Source organism: Magallana gigas, chromosome 1, assembly GCF_963853765.1.
Source record: "Magallana gigas chromosome 1, xbMagGiga1.1, whole genome shotgun sequence".
NCBI lineage: Eukaryota > Metazoa > Mollusca > Bivalvia > Ostreida > Ostreidae > Magallana > Magallana gigas.
This window is the reverse complement of record NC_088853.1, coordinates 38,495,921-38,508,125: the sequence shown is the minus strand read 5'-3', so window position 1 is coordinate 38,508,125 and position 12,205 is coordinate 38,495,921. Positions and strand designations below refer to the sequence as shown.

The following is a 12,205-nucleotide window of genomic DNA, read 5'->3' as shown; positions in this document are numbered from 1 at the left end:
ATTGTTTTATTGAATACTAGCATTTCTTCCAATTAAGATAAAAAAGATTAAAACTTCTTTACCTCTGGTCTCTAAAAACCCTAATTGGGTTACACAAGAGAAAATCGTTATATTGTTAGTACATGTATATAATAACGTATTAGACCTAATCTATCTTTAGTAACCTTTCACAAAATGGCTCTCTTGAAAGGGCTACAGATAAACGATTTTAGAGCCCTTTGATCCGCTAATTTAAGGGACCAGCCCCTTTTTCTTGATATTAAATGAAAGGACATTTAAATCTAAACACATTTTGTCAACAAATGTTCAAAAATTCGTTACCGTTTTGGAGATATATGAGAAAGGAGGTTTTAGGGGCCGATCCCATTTCTCCTTAAAGGGGCCCTTTAACGAAATTTTAAAGGTTACATATTGTTAAGAACATCATTCTGAACAACTATTCTTCTGTACTGCATTTCAAAATATTTTTCCTTTCTGAGATATGGGTGTCCAAAATTTTGGAATTTTGGTCCCTAAAAACCCTTAATTACGTAACACATGAAAAAATCATTACATTGCTTGGATATATTATAACTGTGGGATAAACATATTTGCTTCTATAACCTTTCACAAAATATCTCTCAGTAAAAAGTTATCATTAAAAGACTTAAGGCCCCCTCAGCCCCTTATTTAAAGGGCCAGCCTGTTTTTCAAGATTTCAAATAAAAACTCTAATCAATTAAAACACTTTTTGTTCAATAAGTAATTACAAATTTTGTACCATTCTTGAGATATCTTGAGAGGGTCGTTTTAGAAGCCGACCCTTAACTCCCTTAAAGGACCACATAACAAAGAAATAATGGTTGATTATTGTTTAGCTCAATATTTTGAGCATCTTTTGTTCAATATTGCTTTTCAAAATGTTCCTCCATTTTGAGATATTGAGCATCAAAGTTTTGGACTGCTGGCCCCTTAGAATCCCTAATTACGTAACATAGGAGGGAATGATTACCATGTATATGTTGATAACGTTAGAATGAACATAATTGCTTCTATAACGTATCACAAAATATTTCACAGTAAAAAGTGATCATTAAAAGACTTTAGAGCCCCCTCAGCCCCTTATTTGAAGGGCCGGCCCCTTTTTCATGATTTTAAATGAAAGCTCTAATCAATTCAAACACATTTTGTTCAACATGTGTTTACAAATTTTGTACCGTTCTCGAGATATTTTGAGAGGGTCTTTTTAGGGGCCGACCCTGTAACTCCTTTTAGGGACCGCATAACAAAGAAATAATTGTTAATTATTGTTAAGCTTAATATTTTGAGCATCTTTTGTTCAATATTGCTTTTCAAAATTTTCCTCCATTTTGAGATATTTAGGATGAAAGTTTTGGACTTTTGGCCCCTTAAAATCCCTAATTACGTAACATAGGAGTAAATAATTGCCATGTGTAGGTGGATAACGTTAGAATAAACATAATTGCTTCTATAACGTATCACAAAATATTTCACGGTAACAAGTTATCATTTAAAGACTTTAGAGCCCCCTCAGCCCCTTATTTGAAGGGTCAGCCCCTTTTTCTTGATGTCACATCAAAGCTCTTGACTTTATATAGATTTTTTGTTCTACATGTTATAACAAAATACAATCGAGGAAAGAGATATTGAAAGAAAACCACGAAAAATCACGACGCTTTTTTAACTGTAATTTTCGAGCTCGGGCGAGCTTCGGCGCTTTTGGTCACAGGAAAATATATATACCACATGTCAGATATACAACCTTTTGTCTACAATCCCTGCAATTTTAAACTCAATATCTTAAATCGTTTAGGAGTTTACCCCTGGACAAGCCGACCCTCTGAAAATCGTTAAATTGTAAATAACTCAAAACCGGAAGTAACGTCATCATTAAAAAAAATTTCCAATAAGGTTCAGATCATTATCCATCAGACCTGAAAGTTTCATGTAAATCGGTCGGGTAGATTCAGAGAAATCGCGTACACAAAATTGGTTGGAAAAAAAAAGAAAAAAAATAATAATAATAGGGAAAAAGAAACCGAACGAAAACAATAAGGTCTTCCGTTGGAAACGGAAGACCTTAATGAGGAATTACGAAAAGAAAACGTTAAATTTTAGCCGATAACTGGTACAGTGCCAGTATGACTGATGATTAACACGGCGTTATGTTGTTATACAATATAATGAATAATAAAAGTAGCCAGACGTCAATTTATTACATTTTAAAAAAATATGAGTCATATGTAGATGTAATTCTGTTATTTTGATAAAAAATGAAAAGACAAAATAAGCAAAGAAATCAGATTACATTGAATTTTTTATCGGTATACTTTAATTATAGTTTAATTTGGCAAACGTACATCTAGAAGGAGAAAAACACATTATCATGGTTTCTTTGGTTTGTTTTGTTTTTGTTATTGTTGGTTATTATTTTTGTTTGTTTGTTTGGTCTTTTTTTGTTTTAATGGGGTGGGTTTCTTTTCAGAAATCGATATCTCTCTAGAAGCTAAATTTGTTTTCTTTTTTTTTTTACTGAGGCGGCTATGCAATCTTTTTAAGTATAGCTAGTTAGTGTATAGAGTTGAAGATTAGCCCAATTTGCACACTAATTTATATCCTAATTATTAATAAACACATACTTGGTATAGGAGTATATATAAAAAAAACACTAAGATTAATTTGGGCTTTCCTTACCTTTTTGACACAAAACCCTAACTATGCCTTTATAAATGTTTAAGGATGTGACAAAGGATCATATGGTCTTGAATGTAAAGAAACATGCGGACACTGTCGTGATATCAACCAATGCTCCAATGTCAATGGCTCTTGCTTAACTGGCTGTGACGCTGGTTTTAATGGAGAATTATGTGAAACACGTGAGTAGAAAATTGGAAAGGTACCAGCCAAGCTTGGAATTTAACGGTTTTTTGTCAAATCAAGGCATTTGATTGCTAAAAATTACCTAAATTCTATAGTTGTATAAATGAAGATTGATTTAAACCTCGTTATGCAGCTACAAGACACCATTGAATTGTATCAGAATCATAAAACACTGTGTCGGATCATTATATAACAGAACAATAGTGACATTTTAAACGTTTGTTAAGTGCGTCTTAGGATGTCTAAAATATATGCAATGGTAGTCCAATCAAATATTTTATCATATTTTTCAAAACATTAGAATGTATGTATATTCATGTATCACATATGCTGATAATTTTTCAACCGAATAATTTTTCATAATTGAGGTTGCGACAACGGTTCATACGGATTTGATTGCAAAGAAAAATGTGGAAACTGTCGGGAAATCGACCAATGCTTTCATACAAATGGAACATGCTTAACTGGTTGTGATGGTGGTTATCAAGGAGACTTGTGTAAAACACGTGAGTGCTTGTAAATATGCAGGTAGATTTTAAAAGTACTTGTAATATTATAAAATGGTTACACATTCTTTGTAGAGTCATTGCTGTCTTTATCAAATAAAACTGTATGGTTTTGTATAACGTGTAAGTGGGTCGCTGCATGTGTTCCCTCGCAGGCCCGTGCTCGAGATACGCGCGCCTGCACCTATATAGGGATTCTATGTTATGCAGGCAGTGATGACTGCAGCATGCGCAACTCAACAGGTACCAGCGCTTACGCAAGCAGACAGTATCGCACACTTTCGCCAACAACGCAAACATAACACAAGCAGGGAGTGCCGCATATTTGCGACACAATAGTATGACCATAAGCAAGGATAATCACACACACACTAGTACTCCGCTGCAACCACCACGAACACAAGCAGGAATGGCCGCACTCCTGTAATGAGGCGGAATTAAGCAGGGATGACCGCGCACTCAGTATCGAATATTAGAGATACAGGAATGACAACACATTCTATCAAACCGTTTCTGTTTAAGATGAACCCAATCAGTCGTTTTCTTTTATTTTCCAAAATCAATAACACTGGTATAATATAGATGCCGGCCTAAAATAATTTATAATGTTTAGAATATAAACCCTAAAATAAACAATGAATATCCTTACACAATTCAAAAAGCATTTTTATTTATTCACAACAAATTAGCATTGGATATTTATTAGTGCATGTTAATGATTATCAAACCATTTTTTTTTTTGAAAAGTAGAAATCAAATAAAGGCAATGCAATTATTAAGAGAGAGAAAAAAAAACATTCTTGCGTCATTTCTATCGATTAATTTCATCTTATATTTCCATAAGCATGTCTTAGTAGTTTTTCTAAAAAAAAAAAGGTATTAAGAAGAAATGCAGTGATACATGTATCGGGTGTGATAATGTTAATAGATTCGTCACCCTTCGTAGATGCAACTACACACATGCACATACACGTTACGGAAACTTAATCATCGACACACAATTTTGTGCATAGTACATAATTAGTTTTTGAAAGATAAATGATTTGGACAAACACATATGAAGTTTGAGAGTGGATATAGGTATTGTAAAGTTAAAAACGAAAAATGCGCGCCATTATGTACATGTACAATAAAAATAAATACAACTATTATTTTTAATCATTGTAGAATGTGACAGAGGATCGTATGGTACTGGATGTAATAAATTATGTGGATATTGTCGTGATGTAAACCAATGTTCCAACATCGACGGAACATGCATAGGAGGATGTGCTGCTGGTTTTGAAGGGGACTTGTGTACAACACGTTAGTATGCAGATATTGACACAAATGTTGAGATCGCTCTGTTTTTTGTTTTTTTTTCGAAAACCGCGATCTTAATAATCATGCTATTCAAAACATCAAAACGTATATGTGTCAACCGTATATATCACCGATGTTGATCATTTTTTTTTCTTTTTTTTTTTTGGTGACAACATGTTATAGGGCTTTGAATACACACAAAAACTGTGGAAACTGTCGTGATATTGACCAAGGCTTTGACACAAATTAAAAATTCTTAACTGTTTATGATAAAGGTCACCATAGAGATGATTGTAAAATACGTAAAATTCTAAACTGCATATTTTTGTATCAATATTTTTCTTACATGTCCCCTAGCAAGTATATGGGTGTATTTTGGAAATAAATGTTATAAGCAATTCAATGTTGCATTAACGAGTATCGTGATACAAATGGTTTGTATGAATTTGGTTGTATCTATGGTTACAATCAGAGTGCTAATGGTTTAATAAGGCTACATGTACAAACATTTTTGGCACAACTGTTATATAAAATCAATGTACTGAAAGTACTTAAAAGCGCTAACCTAGCATGGTTTTTAGGGAAATTTACTTTGTGCAAGCTTAGGTAGAAATGAGACTTATTAAACAATGTTGTTAAATATACATTAAAAGTATCCAATGCCAGAAGGGTCAAAATGGGGTTGAAGTTTCATTCAATTCAATTTTAATTAAGAAAATTTTGTCGAAATTACATCTTCTTTAAATATTTTTATGTATATTATAATTTATCATTATATATCTAAAGTTAATTCAAATCAAAGGTAATCACGACTTGTAAATGGACACCTATCTGAATAATGATTTATAAAAACCTTTGATTTTGTTTCACTTTATTTCACATCTGGACCTTGTGTGCGACGTGTTAAATATGTTCGTTTGTCTAATGTTTGCACTTTAAATTGTTGTTAATACATGCATTTTCTTTATCAGTGTATTGTATTAACCAGTATAATTGTTGTTCTGAGATCAAGACACCAAGAACTACATGTGGCTATTTACTAGTCGTTTTGATTTTCTACATTTCAGCTTCTGTTTACGCACTATATATCTTCACAAGGTTAGCCTTTTTAAAAAGCCATTACAGTCATCTAGTGGAATATAAATTTCAGGTTACAAGAGACTACACAATTTATAAAAATACAAGATATAAATAGTTTCAATATTAACATGGGGATGTACTTTTATTTTTTAACTGTATTTGAGGAAACAAATGTGTAGGAGTTTACACGTACATGTATGCAATGAGACGATGCGCAGTTTGACCTAAAAACCCCACCAATTTCATAACGTCTTCGTATTTCTCGAACACGGACTGTCAAGTACTTCCTTCCCAGAATTATAATTTACGCAAGCGCATTTGAGGATTCATCACAACTTAATTAATCAGCCCAAGGGCTGACTAATCTCTGCGTAACAGCCCCTGCGATGATGCACGTAAGCCATGCACATTAGATTCACAACAGCCCGTGCAGTTTTGTGCTTAAACCCCTTGAACTGGTTCCACAAACAGTTTAAATGATTAATATTTATTATAAATATTATAAATAAATATTATATATTTCACATATTTCATAGGGGGTAGTAATTCCATGCACCGGAAGTAGAAGTTTAACGACAATAAAACGCTGAGCTATACTATAGCGTTTTAGAAAAGAAATATGTTACAATCTATAATAATGCAACCACTAACCTGCATTGTTTTTTGGAAATTAAATTATCCATATCAAATTGTATACATAATACATAATACAAAGAGTGCTTCTAAAATCATAAATCACAAGGACATTCACATTTGAACGTTTGGCGTGGACAAAATTATAATACTATTAAAGAACCAAAATATGCGGCATTGTGTATAAAGGTATTAAAAGAAAGCCATTTCAATATTATATATCATCATTGTAGAATGTGACAAAGGATTGTATGGTATAGGATGTTCCGAAACTTGTGGACACTGTCGTGATGTGAACCAATGTTTCCATATCAATGGGACATGCTTAACCGGATGTGATGCTGGTTATAAAGGGGAGTTGTGTAAAACTGGTAGGTAACACATTTGAAAAACACTTTTTCTTGTCTATCGTTTAATTAATTTCTCATTCGATTGGTAACGAAGAGGTAATTGTAGTAGTAATATTCAGAAAAGTACATTTTGAGGTAGCGTTTATATAGCATTTAATATGAAAATATCAAGTTCTAAACATTTTATTAAAAACGTTATAAAATTTCTTCATATGGCGTTGATTGAAAACTTCGATTTAAAAGAAATATATAGTTCCATATTATACAAGCCGTTAAAAAAAACCTTATGAATAATTTAAAAACAACAAACATTCATTGTCTTCACAAAAACCATGAAAAGTTTAATACGGTTTATACATTTTAGAGTGCAATTCAGGATTTTATGGTGTCTCATGCAACGAAACATGTGAAAACTGTCGTGATATATGCGACCATGTAAACGGTACATGCTTAACTGGATGTTTAGCTGGTTATATTGGGAATCGGTGTCAAACCCGTGAGTACAAATTTAGCTATACGTTTTTAATATATATCAATGTGTAAATGTACAAGTTCATTTTTTTTTAAAGGTATCCATGTATTGATACAATGTAATAGGTATGTCATAATTTCAAGAAACATATAACTTTTTATTCGTTTTCACCAGGTTGCCAACCTGGATTTTTTGGGCAAGATTGTTCTAAGAAATGCGTCGACACGTGTAGTGGATGTAATAATGTCAATGGTTTGTGTGACTTTGGACGTACACCTGGCTGGATAGGATACTTCTGCAATAAAGGTTTTGCTCATTATATTAACATGAATTAGGTTAAATCGCTGTAGCAAGTGATAACTCCACAACGCGAATAAATGGAATCAATAAAAAGAATAAAACAGTACCCGTCGTTTTAGTTTTAAACAAACAAGACCTAGCAAACCTCCCGAAAATTTTTCGCACGCGAATGAAAGTTGATTTACAATAAAACATCCCATAAAATTACAGCACAGTTCCAAATGTTTATTCATAATCTTAATGATATTAAAAATTTCAGTCTAAAACTGTATCCCCCACCAAAAAAAGAAGAAGAAAATAAACAAAAACACAAAAACTCCCCCCAAAAAACAGGAAAAAAAAGATACGTTAAATTTCACAAATATTTATGTTTAAATTCAGCGTTTATCTCCCCTAATGTTTGCATTGTAAACCTGCGACGTTAATTTTTATGCATACGCTTTGCTGCACTGTCCCACGAGTACAAAAATAAATGTCTTCACATGTTTTGACTATATATATTTCTGTAAGATTAAATGAGACTTTCATTCATACATAACATATTTCATATGTACTTTTGAAAAAAAAAAAAACATTAATATATATCTACTCACTAATAAAAAAAGATTTGTCGCGGGAGCTTTCTAAATAACATGTTAATATGGCTGTTCCGTATATGTTTCATATCCCTCACCAACAGTGTAAATAATGGCTTTATAGCGGCGATACATAAAAAGACATCAGAATGGACATAAAAATATAAGCATTGCATGCTTATTGTTGGATGTCGTCGGTCCTATGACACACTAAGCGATGCAGACAATATATCATACCACGCTAACTTGGTATGCACCGCTTGGTGTGTCAAAGGACCGTCGACATCCGAAAATGAGCATTCACTTCCTAATTAACACTGTCCTTAATATGTTCCTATATGTAAATATAATACAAGCTCTCCCTCCTTCCCCTTCTCAGGAGGCAACGTCAGGAGGCAATGTAACCATTGATGCCTTTATCATTTATTCATAGAAATATATTATATACAGTTTAGCTGTCAACGCAATCTGATGTTCATGGTTCACTAAAAAAAAGATAAAAAATAAATTAAAGAAGCAAACGGGCTTTTTTATTTTTTAAAAGTTGGTTAAATCCTCAATTATATTCAATTATATGAATAATCTAAAAAGATAACTGCTTAATATAATACCTCTTTACCTCATTATTCCACATCATAATACATAATATTAAAGCAAAAATACTGTTTTTGCGCCACTATGCATTGTACAAACAATATTACAATTAACATCTTTATATACCTTTTTACTGTTTAAGAATGTGACAAAGGATCGTATGGTATTGAATGTAATGAAACATGTGGACACTGTCGTGATGTAAAACATTGCTCCAATGTCAATGGCTCTTGCTTGACTGGGTGTGATGCTGGTTATGAAGGGGACTTATGTAAATCACGTGAGTAGACAAACACCAAGTACAGACGAAACTAGCAACTTATTATTATAAAAAGAATATCTTAAAAAGTGATACTGAAAAAACATATTGTAAAAACATTTTTTTAATTACACGATGCGATTACAAATGTAGTAGTAATAACATAAACATATTTACGTGTTATTTGTGGCAAACATACATTGTAGTAACGTAATAAGTCAGTATTTCCATATCAATGGAGCATGCTTAACTGAATGTTATAAAAGGTTATATGTATCAAGGAGAAATGTGTAACGTACGTGAGTACATAGACCATCTCTGAAATTAAGCATAGATGGATATTTAAATAGATTATTCATATGTTTTACACTGCATTGTTAATACTGATGTAAATTTGAAATTGTCAATACAAAAATGAAGAGAAAGTGAACAGAAATCAAAGTAAGTCCAATAAAACGGAAATTTACCAGATATCTACCATGTTTGTTTTGAGTAATATACCTTTTTTAAGGTTACTAAAATAAAATAAATTTAAACAACGTAAGTTGCACAGAATTTGTTTTATCGTATTTTGATTATAACGACTTATACTGTGTTTTTTTTTATATTAAATTTCAACAATTTATCAATAATATTTGTATTACAGGGTTTAGTTATTTGACTTATTAATATTCAATTCATTTTTTGTGAATGTTCTTTATGTAAAATTACGAGGGAAAAACTGCTACTCGATAGAATCATGAAAAAGTTTCAATACCCATGGTGTATAATAATCGAAACTTTACGCCTATAGAATTGATTTCTCTCGATTTTAATATAGGAAAATGCATGGTGTAATTGAAGTTGCCAAATTAAATTCAAAGTTCGATTACTCTAATTTGTTAAACATAAAAACATTAATTGATGACAAATACAGTTTTCTTCATAATAAAAAACAATATATTTTCTGACTATTCGGACAATAGAAAGTTAATGTTCCCCTCGATAGCAATAATTCTTCGCAACGTCGCCAGATGAATGAGTTTCTGTGTTGGGGAAATATAAACTTGCTTTCGTCCTCAAAGCAGGTAAGTACGTATATAATATACATAAATGTTTACAATCTCTAATCCGATCTTAATATATATCGCTGATATACGAATCAATTCAACTTCCGGTATTTGATATTTTGAGATGTTTTGACAAACCGTTTTGTATATTTTGTGTACAATTAAAAAATAACAAAAAGTGAATGAGACCGTTAATGGTGCATGTTATGCGCAATGTAACAATAAACAACAAATTAGCTGATATCATTGTAATGACGGCAGTTTTGGGAAATGTATGGTAAGTGATTTTTTTTTTCTTAGCATGATCAGATAAAAGTGATAGTTGGGAAGCAAAGATATAATATCTTGATGATTAAAGAGGATTATGAATGATACACGTAAACAAATACCATTCTGCGCACTGTACTGTCTACGACTGAAACGTATGTCGTCAAAACTAACAAAACGAAACCAAAGTTGATACGTTTTGTATATAATGGAGAGTTAGATTATCTATATAATGTGATATCAAGTGTGACTTGTTGATGTTTAAGAACATCTTTCCTTGACGTTGATATCATTTTGTTTTTACTTCAATTTACCAGTATTATAAACAATGGCTTAAATGATATATATTGTTTCAGATAAACGCAACGCCCTAAAGGTTAGTCGAAATTAACGTTTAAAGAAAAAATTAATTCATTTTAGATGCAGAAGTTCATAGTAACAAGTTTTTATAAATATTTACATGTGTAATCATCAAAGTAAAGTATTAATATTTGTAATATTATGTTTGAATACAACTTTATTATTATTTTGACAAAAACGGTATATTCTTAAAATTAATGTTATCTAATTTTTTTTCTCTGATGACTTTGTTGACAATGGCAGGTATTTGATCAAATGTGGCACTTATAAAAAATCTTTCTACATTTATATTAATCAATTTCTCTTTTTCCAGGTTTTGTTTCTTCTCTTGAAAATTATAAAAAGTATGTTTGTACTCAAATAGGCTTGGTGAGCTAAACATGAAGAAAATATATGCATCGATATTAGAACAAATTGAACAATTGAATAGGTCTAAAAATTCTTTGATTCGGATGGTGATTGCCTATTTTCAAAAATGAAATCTTCTGATTTTATTATAAACAGTAATATAGTATGAACAGGAATTAAAAACAATTATCATGATTTAATCTAACGTAGTTTTATGAACAGCGATCATTTCGTCTTCCTTACCTCACTTACAACTTTCAATTTGCTTACAGGGAGACCAGGTGTCTTATAAATTTAAATATATGTAACCTTTGCTTAAAGGAATGCTCAGAAGAACTTACAATATAAAGAAAACGAGAGGATTTCCTTAGTAAGTTTCCTTAAAAACTGAAAATTAAACATAATATACATAGAAAAAAATAATGCAAATAGCAAATAACAAATGATATGGAACTTTTGTGAAGAAATTGATATACATGTAAATTGTATAGTTTTTAAATGTATATGTGGGTATTTTGTTCTCTTGTTTAATTAGTGTACGATTGGTACTATTCTAATGATATTTTTTTTTACAAAGGTCCAAAGCAGATAGAAAGACCAGAGTCACAATTCCTCAAGCAAACCCGAGGAAGACTGGTTTAAAAATCCTCCGAGCAGAAAGAATCATACTGGCGATATATCCAAATACTGCGTTGAACAAGGGACATTTAAGGAAACAACAAGTTGCTGTCCTTTAAAATAGGACTACAATACATGGACCATTTGCATGTATTTCCAACGAAAACGTGAAAGCCTTAAGATTATCAGAGATTACACCGACTCTTGCCCTCTGTTTTAAACCACTACATTTGTACGTTCTATTGTGTATACATGTATGTATAGTCCTGACTTTTTATCTCAGAATTTAAAGGGTTCATACTTCTCAAATAATTATGATCTATCTATCAATAAAATTTGCATGTATAGTATCAGGCATTCGGTGAATTCTACTATTTGCGCACACACTACGATTCGCACTACTTTGTTAACTCTATGCAGTGACAGCTTTTTGTAAATTAAAACTTTCATATTTTGATGCATTTTTCTTGAGATTTAAACTTTTATACAGTGACATAATTATTCAATCATTCTTAAATGCTTAAGAAACATTAATCGGGAAGTTCTCTATAGTCCCCGCCTACTATTAAAGTAAAGTTAAGCTACATGTGTATTCGGAAAACAACAAAACAT

General features: G+C 31.6%; 1 protein-coding gene across 1 annotated transcript in view; it reads left to right on the top strand.

Annotated features, from left to right (window-relative positions):
• The window catches only part of LOC136270148 (multiple epidermal growth factor-like domains protein 10), a 42,947-nt gene extending 31,630 nt beyond the window's left edge, over positions 1–11,317 (top strand). The window contains exons 4-10 of the mRNA XM_066066815.1: positions 2,739–2,876; positions 3,249–3,386; positions 4,554–4,691; positions 6,635–6,772; positions 7,116–7,247; positions 7,398–7,529; positions 8,835–11,317. Coding sequence (XP_065922887.1) covers positions 2,739–2,876; positions 3,249–3,386; positions 4,554–4,691; positions 6,635–6,772; positions 7,116–7,247; positions 7,398–7,529; positions 8,835–8,980 — 962 coding nt within the window. The 3' untranslated portion in view covers positions 8,981–11,317. The remainder of the gene's footprint in view (positions 1–2,738; positions 2,877–3,248; positions 3,387–4,553; positions 4,692–6,634; positions 6,773–7,115; positions 7,248–7,397; positions 7,530–8,834) is intronic.
• Positions 11,318–12,205: the final 888 nt, after the last annotated feature.